Raw genomic sequence first — 17,240 nt, forward strand, 5'->3', positions numbered from 1 at the left:
TGAAGGGAGTGTAGGGTGAATGACATGAGATAGGGATAGAAAGAAAGAAGTGCTGTTAGTGAACCCTACAACACAACCATACGGGACTTTTGATTCAGTTTGGCATAAAAGAGAAGAAGAACCGTCTAAAAGAGGGACTCGTGCTGATTTGCATGCACATATTCTCGCTGTCTCCTCCTGAGCTTTCCTTGTGTAACCGGCTAGCCCTCGGGGAGGCCCTTCTACTGCTCTATCGTGTGTCTGACTTAATGCTCCAGCCTTCAGATTAAAATAGCTGCAGCCAAAAGCCTTAAACCTGCCGCCTTTTCTAAGATTACAAAGCACTCGCTTGTCCAGCAACGTGAGCTTCAATAAGAAACCCTGCTGAGGGGATGAAGCGAGGGCAGATTCCCTGATGGTACTTTAGGTAACACAAAATGCCATGTCTAATTCCTATTAACATGGTGTAGATGGCAATCTGCCATTGGGAGTATGACGGGCTCTTCATTCTACATACTAAACAAAGGACACTACAGCCAGTAATTGTGCACAGTGTAGAGGGTGTTATAATTAAGCCACTCCCCATCAGGTTTAAGCCTTGCTAACAAGAGAATAATTGACTGAAGAGGTTGTCGGCCATACAGATGAAGCCTTGATGTATATGATCTGATAGTAATGAGTTAGTCGACGGTATCTGGGGCGTCAATGTATGCGGCATGTGCTCTGCCGAATGCCAAATGTGTTTTCAAAGGTGCAGCTGTAATTGTAAAGCTCTATCATCTGATTCTGTCATGCTGATCTGATATCAAAGAGATGAAAGCTTACTGTGATTGCAGGAGCGGGAATCCCACACATGCAAAGCTGGATACACCCAGAGACAATTACAGTGAAGCCTGGGCAGGCTAGACTTCACCACATTTCAGTAATACAAAGAAAATCGCATTCTGTTTGGTGCAAGCAAAAGTGCAATCTCTATTGGTTGTAGGTGTCTACAAAAGTGCGTGCTTTTGAACATACAAACACATGTGAAATAACAAAGAAATGTTACATTCAAACTGGAGCTTAATCCAGAGTAACTCCTTGTTTGACTGTTTAATTTTGTTCTGTACACTCTAATTTTGGTTATTTATGAGAGGGACAACTGCATTCTTCAACCAAATTTACTCGAAAAATACCAGTTGAAAAAACAGGACCAGTTTAAACCATTTATTCTTATAACCACTTGACTTGTTAGCAAATTTTGACATCCACCTGTCTCTCTCTACCAGCCCTTTGGTCTAATGGTGATCCATTACTATCCAGAGAGAGCATGCAGTTTAAAAAGAGCAGCTAAATGAAAAGAAAAACTTTCCAGATGATGAGACGCCTCAGGTTGTTAAGATTACTTCGCTCACAAAAATTGATGGCACCCTAGTAACACAGTAAAACATTTAAAATATATTTATTTCATAATAAGTATAGTCCAAAATCTATTAACATAGTTACTGACATTTCGCACAAGGCTTAATCTTTATTTGGAGTATAACTTGTGCACAACACACATTTCTTAATATTAAGCCTAAAATTAGTTTTAATGTCACTATTGATGAGGATTGTATGATCTTTGAATAATAAATGCAAGATATTTAACGTGTACCTAAAGTATACTTGCACTAGTTTAACTTTTGCACATATATACTTCTAGATACAGTGTATCTTTTAGTTGGACTTCAGCACTTTTTCAAGTACAAAATTAGTTTTTCCAATTTAGCAGACTTTAAGTATACCAGTTTAGGATAACATGTATCAAACAATTGGTATTAGACAAAAGGTACAATTGCAGCGTATTTTTTACATAAATATGTAAATGTATCTGTAGTATACTTAGCATGAAAAGAAAATGTATTTCAAAAACATTTTAGTATATTTATTTTTCACTAGGGCAGCCAGATAATTCTGGAGTGACTCCTGTTCACACTTAAATTAACATTAAGTACATTCACTTCCAAAACTCTCAAACTGATTTTTTTTTTAGCTATACATAATGTTTTCTGGTTGTACAAATAGTGAATGTTTGGAACACCAACAAAAACAATTTTTCTCATTCCAATCTTACATGCGTATTGTATAAGATTCTGGTTGTTCTGCTTGCGGCACAGAAATGACATCACCTATCATGTGCCCAAAAAACATGACTGAATTCACCAATAAAAAGGCTTGATGCACTGAACTGACAACATTTGAAGAGAGTTGTTTTACTTCTTCGTTATGAATAAAAAATAAAACATTCTAATGTAAACCAATGTAAAAACAACCAATTTAATTATGCAGGAGATGCTTTGATGTTTCTTTGCATGTTTGTTCATTTCAGCTGTCTTTGTTTGAAAGCAACAAACCGCGATGCAGAGACATGACGGCTCACTTTGACGTGAAAAAAGGAGCCTAGAGTGAGATCCATTCATTAACGTCTCTTCACACATCTGCCGTGCAAAAAGAAGCGCCAGTGAGAATCGTGCAGCATTGTGTGACAGGGTTTAAGTGTGAACAGAACACATTTCCTCAACTCTCTCACACACTCCACATGTAGCCGTTCACTGGCCAGTCGGTTGCTATGGGAAACCATCAGACCACATCAAAACGAGTCCTCGAGGGACTCCTGCCACGAGCAATCCTATTCACTGAAACACACTTAACTGTGTGTGTGACAGAGTGCCGTTTCCAAGATGCAGACAATTCGGTTTCTCACACCTTGCCTCATAAAAGAAAGAGAAACTCATCTGTCAGCAGTCTAATAACAGCCGGGAAAGCATTTAGGGGTCATGCTGTGCTTGGATATTGAGCGAGACATTTTAGAAAATGGAATAATTATTGGGCAGTGCAAATATAAATCTAAAGAACAAGGCAAATAGATACAAATCTGTACATGAATCACCCTTCGGTGAGATTATATGAATGTGATTTATGTAGCATTTATAAATAGGGATAGCATTTATACCTGAACACAGCATGCTAAATTAAATTAAACAAAACCATGTATAGATAACATTTTAACATTTATGTTACTGCAAGCAAATGCTGTGCTAAATCTCATCATAAAGTATATCAAGCAGAATCATATGATTCCTCACACAAACAGAGAAGTCATGTGAACTCGGTGGCAATGATCTCAGGCTGCAGACCTACAGGCCTCAGCTCTTCAAGTCAGTGAGGGGGTGACTAATTGGCAGAGACAAAGTGAAGGTTGAGTCTCCATCTTGTGGCCATTAATCATAATATTTATAGATGTGTATCTCACAATCTTTCCTTCCAAAGGCTCTTGAAGTATATTACTTTCACATTTAGGTTATTAGCAGATAAAAACACAGCACAGGAAAGTGCATATTGTGTAAGTGATAATTGTCGAAGCATGTAAATATGGAAACCACTATATTTACAAAATCTTACATTAAGCTGGGGAATATATATATATATATATATATATATATATATATATATATATATATATATATATATATATATATATATATATATATATATATATATATATATATACATACATACATACATACACACACACACACACACACACACTGACTCCAAATTTTGAACAGTTGTGTGTGCATTATATTATATTATATTATATAAAGTTATATTATTTGACCCCCTGCTGATTTTGTTAGCTTGCCCACTTACAAAGAAATTACGGTTTATTTTCAAAGAAAGAAACCCAACCAAAAAAAAAAAAAAAAAAATCCAGAAAAAAAAAACATTATATAAACGTTAGAAGTTGATTTGCATTTCAGTGAGTGAAATAAGTATTTGATCCCCAAGCAAAACATGACTTAGTACTTGGTGCAGAAACCCTTGCTGGCAAGCACAGAGGTAAGATGTTTTTTGTAGTTGGTCACCAGGTTTGCACAGATCTCAGGAGATATTTTGATCCACTTCTCTTTAAATCCATAAGGTTGCTTGGCTGTCATTTGACAACTCTAAGTTTCAGCTCCCTCCACAGATTTTCTATAGGACTGAGGTCTGGAGACTGGCTAGGCCACTCCATGACCTTAATGTACTTCTTCTTGAGCCACTGCTTTCTTATTTTGGCAATATATGTTTCGAGTCATTATCATGCTGGAAGACCCATCTATTCGTTAAAATAAACCTACCATATACATTACACATCCTTCATTTCTTTGTAAGTGGGCAAACTTGCAAAATCATTAGGGGATCAGATAAATATTTCCCCCACTATACACACACACACACACACAGGCCTTGTATCACTGGAATAAATTTCAAAAGGTTTTTATTTTCAAAAGGTATCCTGCCACTTTTTGAATAATCACTTAGCTTACATCTCTTATGAGGTCATATTAATTGGGCAACATTAAATATTTATACTTTTAAAAATTAATTTGACACAGGGCCATTTGAAATGCACTAAGGCCAAAAGAGCCACTTACAATACCAAAGATATTAACCTTTGCCTGTATTTCACCTAAAATCACATACTTTTGAGAACATATTTAGAGAAATTCTGAAAGGCGTTGTTATGGTGATAATATATACTGTATGCTCTCTCCATACATGCTTACATCTCTGCCATTCACTGTCAAAATACTGAAAATGTTTGGCAAAAACCCCAAGCCACATGCCAGGATTGCTGCAACAATGAAGGTGCTTTCGTGCTCTCTGGTAGCTAGAGGCAGGAACAAACATATAAAGTAATAAGACATGACTTAGCCTAAGAGCATCCTGTCTAGTGAATGACCATTTATACTATGGTATTCAGAGGTCGGACGGGGTTTCATGTCAAAGATATGCCTAGTGGCTCTTTTCCTTTTTAGAGCGGTTGTATAATACCCTCACTGCCCATCTTAGTCTCATCTCAGTTCAGAGGTCTGACTGTTATTAGATTTTCCTTCCAATGAGTCCTTCATTTTCAAATACCAAACTTTCTTCCCAGATTGTGTATCTATGCACACATAACGAGTATTCACACTACATGCAAAACAGACATCTAAATTAAGATCTCAGCACTGCATATCTCCATCTGCTTGAGACCGCTAATTGGTGAACAAATGGCGTGCTCCTCATTAGAGTTTTGTGAGGGTCACTAAGACTGATTCAAGGGTCTCTCTCATTAGAGATGCTAGAAGTGTGAAGCGAGGAAGCTCATACTGCACATCTGACTGTCATCTCATTATCCTGATGCCCAACACCACATAAACAAACAGAGGACATCAAAATGATATTAAAGACTATTGACACTTGCGTGCATCTTTTTGCCATTATTAGTGACCCTGGATCACAGCCATTAAATAAGCCAGAATACTCTTTTATGGTAAAATGAGATTTGCAGTTGTTGAAGTTGATTTGTCACAGCCCTCTCATTTTGTTTGTTTAATAAAGCATCTGTTCATACACTGACCAACAGTGTTGGGGAAAGTTAATTTTAAAACTTAAGCATTACTGAAAAGTAACCAATTACGGTACATAGTTACTTTTATGGAAAGTTTTGAGTTATTTATATATATATATATATATATATATATATATATATATATATATATATATATATATATATATATATATATATATATATATATAAATTATTTTACAAATGTAAAAGTCCTTCTCACAGCAAAAGTGAAATTAATATGCCTTAGGCTAAAGGAAATGTTTCAGCAATACTATTCAGCGATAACAAAAATTAAACACAAATGTGTATGATTAAATTTTGATCATTAAAAATCTGTAGCAAAGACATTGGTTAATAGAATGGGATTAAATTCATAAATGATATTTGTGTTATTTAAATGTAATTCGGCTATTGTAGGTTTGAGTAATATTCTGAGTTTGCATTTGACTGTTGTTATTCATTGAGAATATTTAATCTGTTTTTGTGCAGGTAAGATTAGTAAATATGTTCATATTAAGAATTGCAGTAAGCATCGTGTTCACACAGCGAATGCAACGCCTCTGCACTTACTCCCGCTTTCTCTCAACATGGCAACATGGGAGCTGTGAGTCGAGATGCTTGAAGAATCCTTCCTACAAAGCTACCTGAAAAACAATGTGCAAGTCTACCTGGACAAAAGCTGTTTTAAATGCAAAGGTTGGCCACACCAAATATTAATTTTGATTTAGTTAATAAAAGTCAATTGATAAAATCCATCTATGAAAATATTTTTGAAAGCATCCTTACTTTACAGCAAATTTATTAGCCTTAGAGTAAGGGAAGTTTGGGAAATGAGAGCATCCAAGGAGTGTGTGAATGCTATGGATTTATTTTAAATATTTTTTAAAGTGTTTTAATTTTCTTTATAGTTTTTTGTGGCTATTTTTTCTTAAGCATCGGTTCAGGCACCATTTAGGCACCGGTACCATTTTAAAAGGTCCCGGAATCGTTAAAAACTCAACTGATACCCAACCCTAAGAAAAAGCACACAACCACAAAAATGACTGTACTGTTCACCTGTCCTTGAGATAAAAAAAATCTCAGTTTGAACACCGGTTTGATTCCGGAAAAAAAAAGTGTCCAAAAATCATTATTTTCTTTTTATGTGCTTGCAGTAACCCTTTGTCCTTGCTCTAGCAGCCAGTATCATGCGACAGTCTGGTTCGATATCATAGTACAGCACTGTTCAAAGTCTACTGCATGATAAATATACTTTTTCTGAGCTCTATGAATTTAGTTAAATAGATAATAATATTGGATTTAGAAAATAATGTGGCTGTTCCTTAAAATGTGTCAAGTAAAAAAAAAAATAGATAGCATTACTAAGAATGGAGTGAACTTCAAAACGTCTGAAAGTTGAGTATGTTGGGTGTAACAAATTGCAGAAAAATGTGGTTCTGATTCCACCTGAAAAATGCAGATACATGAACTTTACTAATAACCAGGTTTTTCTTCATCTCCTCCTCAGTCAAGATATGTATGCTACCTCTTTGATTTATGGTGAGAATTTATGTTCTAATGTTCTGAATAATTAAATGCCCATTAAAGGGATAGTTCACCCACAAATGAAAATGTTATGTTTATCAGCTTACCTCGAGGGCATCTTCTGCTACTTGCTTTATGGCAGATTGTAGACTTATAAGTGCATTACCACCACCTATCTCTCAGGTGGACCATTGACACTTTATCTACAATCTCAATTAGGAGTGTCAATGGTCCACCTGAGAGATAGGTGGTGGTAATGCACTTATAAGTCTACAATCTGCCATAAAGCAAGTAGCAGAAGATGACACGTCAGGTACCGGTTGACAAGAATGCATTCAGGACTGTTCCGTAGTGATGGAAAAATTAAACTTTGCAAAGTACTGGTGCTTTACCCTCAACTAGATCATAAAAAGGTTCATTACTCTAAGCTTTTCAAAACTGTGCACACTAACAACATATTGTGGTCAAAAGGTGGAAAAAGCTGCCTTTTCATCCAGGATGACCCAGCCATTTTTGGACAGTTTTAGATGATAAATTAGTTTGTGCTATGAAGTCTATATAAGTCTTCATGTCAGTCATTGCATTATACATATGAGTCTAAATACATTCGTGGGGAAAATAGGCAAGGCTGTAGGCATATATAGGCTATCATTAAAATAACCAAATATTATCATATAATGGTCAGTTAAAGTCTCTGTGAACCAAGAATTAATGCTAAATGAACATGAACAAAACTACACATGCAAATATTTATTTGTATTATGACTTATTCTTTTCAAAGAAGCGAGTAACACAAGTGGTTCGTGTTATTTGAATCAGAATACGAAGCAGTCACGTGGTTGGGTGTGAAAACTAAGCTTTGGACATCAAAGATCACATGTTTTTTTGCAAAACTAATCATGTTCCGGTATGGTGCCTCACTGAGATGTTTTTTTTATTTTTATACAAGCTTCGAAGCCTCAGTGTCGAACATCACATCACTACAGTTTGGACATTGTGTTCAAAATCTGAGGTAAAAAAACTATATAAATACTGTTCAGTTTCTTTCACAGACCTTTACACATCAATGTATCACCACCAATTTGGTTTTGTTTGTGTATGTTTTTTTGACACTCAGAGTCGTGATTCCCAATGACTTACATTACAAGACTGACCGACTGCAACAGTTTGAGTTAAAAATATTTTGTTTGTCTTCTACTGAATAAAGAAAGTCACCTACATCTTAGATGCCCTGGGGGTAAGCAGATAAACATCACATTTCATTTTTGGATGAACTACCCCTTTAACATCCTGCAACACTGTGGTGATTAATACAGAGATGCCTTTTCCCCTTTTCAGTGAAATAAACTGAATCAACATAAATCTATTTTATTTCCACTGCCTGTTTGATAATGCTGCTATCTTATTGAAGAGCCATCTCAAGCCATTGACATCCAGACAAGCACAATTCATCTGTTACAGCACTGCAAAACAAATCCCAGTTTACTCTTCTAACAAGGAATGTAAACTTATGATGCATCAAAAATTCACAATATAAAACCACTTATCTTGAATTGCAAACCCCCAAATTTAATCAAGTTAATGCTTAGACATAAGGCAGCTCTATGAAGATTAGCTTGATCACATTCACTCAATGGCCAGATATCATCTCGATGAGTTGTTGACAATTCATCTGAATAAATTAAAATGTTTAAGTTCATTAGGCACTGAAGCAGCAAAGCTGCTGGATAAAAGAACACAGACATTTCCTTTCCTCTGCCATCAAATAAATTGACAATTTCTTCCAAAAAAAAAACAAAAAAACAATATTAATATTAAATACTTTACAAACTCTGAAAAATACTTGCCAGGGGTAAACACTGAATGTGCCTTCATTATGCACATGTTCCTTTTTTTTCTCAGGGTGAAAACTGTGTAGTGATGTGTGAATGTTTGTTGGGTTAAATCGAGAACATTTGTAGTGTAGCATGATACAGAAGTAATACTTAAAATGTGTGTGAATAAAACAAGCAGCAGAGTACTGTTATTTTCAAATTTTGTCTCTGCTGCAAACCTCATTGGTTGTGCAAGTTAACACCAGGAGTGTGTTTGTAAAAAAGTGTACTTGCTAGGGGGTTTAATGGCAGTTCAGTCCAGTCTGTTTTTTTGTTGCTTTGGTTTTGAGAGAGAGAGAGAGAGAGAGAGAGAAAGAGAGAGAGAGAGAGAGGCAGACAGATGGAGAGAGAGAGAATCCAGGCCCTTGAAGATATTCAGACCACAAACTTGTTCTTAGTGGTGGAGCCACTCTTAGTGGCCGTGTCAGCATGAGACTGGTAGCCAATGGTCATATTCATAGGGACGCCTAATCGTTCCTTGTACACCCTCCTGCCAAACAAACACAATAACACACTGTAACCTGCTCAGTATGTTTTCCTTTACATGAAGCGTGAATGCATGAGAGCCTCACCCTATGTGCGTTATAGCCTCTCTGTTCTCGTAGTCAGTTGTCCAGACAGCGATTTTATCTCCTTTTGTTCGGACGTTGACTACAGCCCCGCACACATCATCGCTGTAGTCGTCAAAGGCCTCACCGATGAGGCACAGCAGCTGTAGGTATGACACAGGTGAATGTTAATGAGTCAGGGCTTTGGAAGCACATGAATTACTTACGTGTATTTTGAGGAGGCGATCAGTGAATAACTCAGAAATCTCACAGTTTCCAACCAAAAGCGGTCCAGGTCATACTTTCTCTGCTGCTTGTTGAGAGTGATGAGCCAGCGGCCTCCTCTTTTATTCCTCTCATCCTCCCACATTGGCTCAATACCATCCTGCAACCCAAGCACAAAGCAAAGTCCACAGCAGTCTCGTAAACTATTTCTAACAGCAGCAAGTAACAGTAAACAAGCAAAAAGAAACTACCAAAAAATTTGTCTTTATTTCCTGTAGCTAAAACATTAAAGAATGCCACTAGCATATCCAAGTTCATGGGTTTAGATCCTAGTGAAAGTACTAATGTAAGAATTGTAAAAGAGACTCTCTTTTGTCACTTCTAAGAGTTTTCTGGCAACATTTCACCATATTTTTGGATTGCTTCAGCCAAATTAGTCCTAACACATTGACTTACATTAGAAAAGAATGACAGCTTATCTGATAATATGGCAAACTGCAACAGATGCTTCAGTATGATTGGTCAGTAATGTTTTAGTGCAGCTTTGCTCATGTTCAATTTGTTCTTGAAATCATGGTTATTTGTGTTTATTTGGTAAAATTTCATACAGCTTTAACAATGATTATTATTATTATTTTTTTATATTTTTTATTATTTTTTTTTATTATTATTATTATTTTTTTAATTATCTGGGTGAACCTTTTAAATACATAAAAATGGCAGTAGGTATGATGAAAGCCTACCTTGAAAAGCGAGTAGTCACATCCTGACATCAAATTACTGGAGAGCTGAATGTGGTTATAAAGCCTAGAAAGAGGAGACTCATAAAATTAGACTAATCAACTAATGAATGGGGGGGGGGTGTTTTAATATATGCGTATCTCTTGTAAAAACAAAGTCAGTCTTACGCCCAGAAATCCTCTACCGTGTCAAATTTGGAGATCAGTCTGAGATTGGCCTGCCATGTTTTGGTCTTGTCATTTTTGAAGAACCATAAAGACCACCTTTAAGGGAAAAAATTAAATAAAGACAACATCTAAAGAAACTAAAAACTGCATTTAGAAGCAAACACATTATTTGAAAACAAGTGCATTCATCCCTAAAAACAAGTGCATTCATTCACTCGACCTGTTCTGTAGGGGGTGTTTGATGTAGCTTTCGGGGCTGACAATCTCCTGATTCGTCTCTTCTGAGTCCTCCTCTTCACTCTTACAAGAAATCGAGTTTAATTCCTGCACAGGAACCTTTAAAAGATTAGTTTAAATCCAATACATTCAAGTTCACATCACAGTAGCCAGTACACACACAGTGCAGACAGAAGAGAAAGACTGGAGGCAATGTCCCTTTATTGTCCTCATTTATTTAAGCATCCAGAATAGAGCTAATTCAACAGCTGGGACCAGTGCCGTACCTGGCAGATGTGATCGTGTTGTATCTGATAGTCTGAAGACTACAGTCACTGTTAGTTTTGCTCAACTTGAACCTAACATGAGCTTCGAGTGTTTACAGTCATTCATTATTATGACCGAGGGTTTTTTGTGCAAATTAGAAAATGTAGATACAAATTCATACACGTAAAATTAACTTAACGTGTCAATCCGGAACTTAATAGCAGGTTGTAACAGCTGTGAATAAAACTATGGTTTGGCACAGCTTTTATAGTTCAGCATGGTGTCGTTTCACTACAATTCACTTCACTTTCCTCATTTGCTGTTTTAGTTTTTGACAGCTGTGCAGTGGTGGGGACGCTTTGCTCCCGAAAGAAAATTAAGCAAAATAAAAAGTGTGGCTAAATGCATATAGGGTAGTGGTGACGCACAGACATCTGGAAAAGTAATTAAGTGCGCTACGCGACTGGAACGAGCCTCGTCCACTTTCAGCCAAACTTGTTGAGCCACCCCATTCAAACATGCCGGAAAACTTTTTAAAAGTTTACAGAGAATGACATTTAAACGTAAGTTTAGCCTAAAAGGACGTATTAAATATTGTTAAGGGCAGGTAGTTCGTAGCGTAGCGCTGAAGGACTGAAAGTGTAAAATAATCTTTGAGAAGTTTATTGACTCACCGGCTCCGCCGTCGCCATTTTCCGTGAGCCGTTCAAGGCCTCATAAGGGACGTTCACGCTTCACTTCAGTGCTTCGCTCTGATTGGCTGACGCGGCGCAGAGAGCGAATCACAAGCTGTTTCTCAAAACTTTACTGCGAGACGCCTACCAGAGAGGATTTGAACACTGTTTAGCTATGACCTGTGCGTAAATGAATCATTCTTTGAATCGGATCTTAATAATGAATAACACCAGTTTTTTTCTTTCTTTCTTTGTTGTTTTTTTTTTTATTTAGTTTTTAGAACAAAGAATATACAAGTGCAATTACATATAAAGTACATCAAAACAAAAACAATAATAATCGAAAACAATAAAAAACAAGTACACATAATTATTGAAATTATTCAAATTATTCAAAGAGTAGATTTAAGGCTTTAAAATGTTATATATAAATATAAAAAAAAAAAATTATATATATATATATATATATATATATATATATATATATATATATATATATATATATATATATATATATTGCTTTCTTATTTCTTGTTTATTTAACAATTACAGGTAGAATAACAAACAATTCACAGTCACGAATCACAGTTCTGAAATCAAATTTAAATTTACATTTATGCAAGAAGACGCTTTTATCCAAAGCGACTTACAGTGTATTCTAAATGTTTTTACCTAACATCACTAAATCACTGGCTCTTTAAAATAAATAACCCAGATATATTGAATTTGTATGATTTATATGATGATTGAACTACAGAGTGCATTTACAAAAAAGGTTTTATATTAAAGCATTTTTTAAAATATTTTATATAATATGTCATTTCGATTTTATTAAAAAATATTTACTTAAATATCAGAAATGTATTTTTAGCCAAGTGATATATTAATTTTAGTACTGTTTAATGTAAAAGCTAATTAATTATGTTTATGTTATTTTATGCGCTGAATCAGGGATGCCATAAAGTAAACTGAATAAAATTATAATAAATATAAACAGCAATGAACAGACATAAGTAAAGATATGTCAATTTACTAGAGCGTTTTGAGCATGAAAAGGCAGCTGAATCGTCTTTGACCGGTTTGTTGAAATGAACGGATCAAAAGAACCGATTCGCTGAAACGACGCCCCCAAATGTTGTCTGCGTAGGTGGCTCATAGCCGTGCGCTTCAATAACTCTATACATTTATAGTGCATTTGATTAATTATACTATGAATCAGGCTAGAAAATTAAACCTCGCAAAAATAATTAAAATGTTAAAATGGCTTCTTCCGTCAACTCTACGTAATCAACATATAGTTAATTCTGTTAAATTCATTAACATTTTCTCGTTATGAAAGTTATAATAAACATATTAAAATAATTCCTACTATTTTGGATGATAAATCTTTTATTTTGACTGCACTTGTGACTCATGACGTCAATGTCCCCTCTGTTGACAGCCAAGACCGGAAGTATCGCCAGCAGCCACCTGGTTCTCAGCCCTTTGGCCTTATCTCAGTTCAGCAGTTATAATTTTGTGTTAAAAAAATGTCAAGAACTAATCGGATTGTAATTGATACGGAGGTACGACATCGTGATGCCTTAAACGGAACGCGAGAACGAAGCGGATGTCGATGTCAGCATGAAACTGCTGTAAGACCCGCTCACAGCGAACAGGTAACGTTAAGAGTGTCAGATCTGATACAGCTCTACACAATATTTATCTGTTATTTTATTTTATTTTATGTAATAACAAAAAATAGAGTTGTATTAATGTATTTGGCGTCATTTCCTTTCATTTTTTGCTCGGAAATTGCGAAATACTCTAACGTTACTGGTTTTATCAGTAACTCCATACTCTGCCCTATCTCTCCCTTTCTTTATCAAGAGATTTATACATAAAATACCAGACTGCTCTATTAATAGCTGTATTGTCACATTCATTAGCTATTACATAAGGTGTTCATGGCATTAAGTCTAATCTGTAATGCCTCAACAACATCTGTCTTAGCTAACTTTAATGAAGCCCAAGTATAGCAAACAGTTTTTTTTTACCAGCCTATATTTAGCATGAGTACATGCAAACATGTACCATATAATCACACTCCCACAGATACTCTGACACCACAGTCATGTGGTGTCATCTTGTACAAAATTTTCCTTTTCCTGATTTGTATGACTTAAAGTGCCCTTATTATGGGTTATGAAAGGTTCATATTTTAGTTGACATGCATGCAAGGTCAAAAAACACTTTAATTCCAAGTTTCCATCTAGTTTTTCACGTTGTTATCGACAAAAAGAATATGCGCTAAAAAAAAACGTTGCGGAATTTGCTGTTACAGCTGTTTCCATTCAACTGGCATTTTACCAATAAAATGGTGTGTGTGATGACGTTAATCCTTAAAAAAATGATTTGTCGTAAGTTTTGGTGTATTGCAAAAAAATTGCCCTTGAGCTGTTTCCATATATAATTTCACCTATTGCATAAATTATATAGGCTTGTAGCCTGTTTTTACATCCCATTGAAACAAAACTTTATTATACAGCCTATAATTAAATTGTATAAGACTGCATAAAAATATTTTTGACAAGTGTTTTGACAAGGTTTTTTTTTGTACTTTGTTAGGCTATAGATTCTTTAGATACTTGATCATCAAGCAATATTCATAAATGGATGCAGTTTTATTAGTCTATTATTCTTTTTCTGATGAACCTTTATTAGGAAATGTTCATTTCAGTTATTCTATTTGTCCTAACTGATATGTTAAATTACAATTAAATTAAATTTGAATTGATACATGGCTGTGACCCATTAAAAATACCTAAATTTGTTTTCCAGGGATGAATTTTAAACACACAAAAAACAACATAAACAACAGAAAGTGAGGACACATATCTGCAGCGCTTCTGCGAACTGAGAAAAACATAAAAAAAGCTAGGCTATATACAAAAGAAATAAAGAGGCCTATATGCAAAATATATTTTTATCAATAATAAATTAACCAAGAGAAAGAAAAAAAAGTCTGTGCAATAATTACCAGCCTAAATGTAGAATTTCTGCTTATTTTTGGGATGCACTTTTAAGAAAGCCGCATCCTGTTTGTTTCCTTTATTTTACAAAAGCACAAATGTTTTGTTTTCATTGTGAATGTACACAAATGAACACTTTTAGATGTTTTTATTCACTTAGAGCTGTGTGAAAGGTAATTTAAGAAAATCCATAATAGGGACACTTTTTAAAAAGCATTGTGTAATCTAGTCAAACTGTCTTTGCTCTCAGAATGACCTCAGGGGAAGAGAAAGACCACACAGTCACTCTGTAGCAGAGCCACAGCCAGAGGCTCCTTTGGTGGATGACTGCGAGAGGCTGGGCACTCTTTTTGGGGAGCTCAATAAGTGTTTGAGGGGCATTGGTTTCACCCAGCTTTACTTCGGAGAGAAGATCGTGGAGCCTGTGGTTGTGCTGGTGTTTTGGATGCTGCTCTGGTTCCTGGGTATCCAAGCCCTCGGTCTTGTGGGAACTCTATGCATTGTTATCATTTATATCCAGAAATAACAGATCTGAAGACGGACACACATGAAGGTTCATTTGCCACCCGCAGCCAGTGCCAGTGAAAGAGAGGAGAGACTCCTTTCTATAAAAGATGAGCTTCATGAATGTCATTTGAAAGTTTTACCTGTTCCGTATATTTGAGTCTGTGCCCTTTGCCTTCTTTTAATGTGGGTATATAATAAGAGGGTGAGTTAATGAAATTAGTCAGAGGATTTACCTTAACTACTGGAATGAACCGTGCGTTAGCTGTGAAAAGTACTTTTGAAAAGCATGCTTCCCTTCCATATTTGCATTGACAAAAATGGGTGCATATTGATATGCTGACTATTGGATAACCAGATTCTAATAACAGCTGTACATATCAGTTATACGGTCATTACCGTTGTTGAATGTATTTCTCTTATTCACCCGGATGTCAGTCTTGCATTCTCCTCACAATTGCACTAGAGGGCAACCTTCCTCATTTTCCCCTAAACACGTCTTGGGAAAAATACCAGGGAATAATAATCATTCTGTATTAAAACTTGAATGTGTTAATACTACTGCATGTGAATGTTTTGGGGCTGCTGGGATAACTTTGAAAGTATGCATTAAATAAAATGCTCTAGTAGTCTAAGTAATAGAAGAAACTGTTTAAAATCAAACCTTTTATGATAAAAGAAATACATCATATACTGTAAATTCCTATTTGATGTTTTTATTAGTTTGATTTTACTGTAATCTGCTCATGTTGTCTGTTCTTTTCAAAGATTCATGTAGCAATATCAGTAACAATGAAATCCAAGGGATTATTTCATAACGAAAATATTTAGTATGCAGAAGTATGAAAAGGCTTGTTTTTATTGCACTTAAGCTTTTTCTTTATGAATTATGAATTATAATATTTGAAAGTTATTGTACGAACTCTAAATTTTTAAGCAAGGATAAGCTGCTCTTTATGTTACTGTGAATATCTTTGCAAGATGGCATCACTTCATATTCATGAAAATCATCATGATTCAAAGGCTTTATTTGGTATGTAATACTCCAATTTATAATTCATAACTGCGGATACTTTTTTCAGTGTTAATTAGCATCTTCTGTGCCATAAATTCATTTTAACCAACATATCATTTTCTGTATGCCACCATGCTGTATTCTTGGGTGGTGTTGGGTTGTTAGGACTTTTATCGATTAATTTCTTTTGAAAGAATGTATATTTTAAATGATTCTGTAATGTAATTAAACTTTAAATCTGGGAATCATAATAAAAGATTATCATTGTTTTAAATCATTTTTTTGTAATATAGTCCAATTATTGCCACAGAGTTCCATCAAATTAATCTGGGTTGTGTTTTCCAAAAGCTCTGTAAGCCCATTGATCATAATCATATCTATGATCTACTTTAAAAATGATTTTGGGAAATGCAGCCCTGGCAAGGGGTTACCAATACACAGTGCCCTCCACTTTTATTGGCACCATTAGTAAATAGGAACCAAGGCAGCTGTAAAATCTGCATTGTTTGTCCTTTTGATCTTTCATTCAAAACATTCACAAAACTCTAAACTTTTATTCAAGTAAAACAATTGAAAAATTGGCAAATCTCATTATGAAATAAATGTTTTTATCTAGTTTATGTTGGCCACAATTATTGGCACCCAATTATTGCAATGTCCTTTTCCCAAGATAACAGCTCTGAGTTTTCTTCAATAATGCCTGAAGAGTTTAGCAAGCACCTGACAAAAGATCAGAGACCAGTCCTTCATCCAGAATCTCTTTAAATCCTTCAGATTCACAACTCCATGTTGGTGCTTCTTCTCTTGAGTTCACCACACTCATTTTCTACAGGTATTAGGACAGAGAACAGAGGCCATGGCAGAAGCTTCATTTTGTGCTCAGTGACCCATTTTTGTGTTAATTTTGATTTGGAATTCTCTCCTGATGGAAGATCTAAACAATGTCCATTATAAGATTTCTAACAGAGGCAGTCAGGTTTAGATTTTTTATCTTTTGGTATCTGATTGAATACATTATGCCATGTATCTGAATAAGACATCCAGGACCTCCAGGGCTGCAGCATTAAAGATCCAGCAGTATATTTAACCCTGGACAT

General features: G+C 35.3%; 2 protein-coding genes across 2 annotated transcripts; one reads left to right on the forward strand and one right to left on the reverse strand.

The window, feature by feature from the left end:
• Positions 1-7,636: 7,636 nt before the first annotated feature.
• Positions 7,637-11,739, reverse strand: eif4eb (eukaryotic translation initiation factor 4eb). Its single transcript, XM_052572511.1, has 7 exons — positions 11,614-11,739; positions 10,677-10,780; positions 10,457-10,552; positions 10,292-10,355; positions 9,595-9,708; positions 9,348-9,487; positions 7,637-9,265 (listed from the first exon to the last, which is right to left on the reverse strand). Exons 1-7 carry the CDS (start codon positions 11,629-11,631, stop codon positions 9,151-9,153), a joined length of 651 nt encoding a protein of 216 aa, XP_052428471.1. The 5' UTR covers positions 11,632-11,739; the 3' UTR covers positions 7,637-9,150.
• A 1,295-nt stretch (positions 11,740-13,034) lies between these two features.
• Positions 13,035-16,420, forward strand: fam241a (family with sequence similarity 241 member A). Its single transcript, XM_052572515.1, has 2 exons — positions 13,035-13,271; positions 14,875-16,420. The coding sequence occupies exons 1-2, from the start codon at positions 13,143-13,145 to the stop codon at positions 15,148-15,150; spliced, it is 405 nt and encodes a 134-aa protein (XP_052428475.1). The 5' UTR covers positions 13,035-13,142; the 3' UTR covers positions 15,151-16,420.
• Positions 16,421-17,240: the final 820 nt, after the last annotated feature.

Source organism: Carassius gibelio, chromosome B13 (assembly GCF_023724105.1).
Source record: "Carassius gibelio isolate Cgi1373 ecotype wild population from Czech Republic chromosome B13, carGib1.2-hapl.c, whole genome shotgun sequence".
Taxonomy (NCBI): Eukaryota; Metazoa; Chordata; class Actinopteri; order Cypriniformes; family Cyprinidae; genus Carassius; species Carassius gibelio.

Bases quoted from the DNA above. Each gene is read 5' to 3' on its own strand.
- eif4eb (XM_052572511.1), bottom strand. The intron at 9,709-10,291 runs GTAGGCTTTCAT...CTTGGGTTGCAG, and splicing joins GTGACTACTCGCTTTTCAAG to GATGGTATTGAGCCAATGTG. The intron at 9,488-9,594 runs GTGAGATTTCTG...TCATACCTACAG, and splicing joins ACCGCTTTTGGTTGGAAACT to CTGCTGTGCCTCATCGGTGA.
- fam241a (XM_052572515.1), top strand. From the start codon at position 13,143: ATGTCAAGAACTAATCGGATTGTAATTGATACGGAGGTACGACATCGT. The intron at 13,272-14,874 runs GTAACGTTAAGA...CTTTGCTCTCAG, and splicing joins GACCCGCTCACAGCGAACAG to AATGACCTCAGGGGAAGAGA.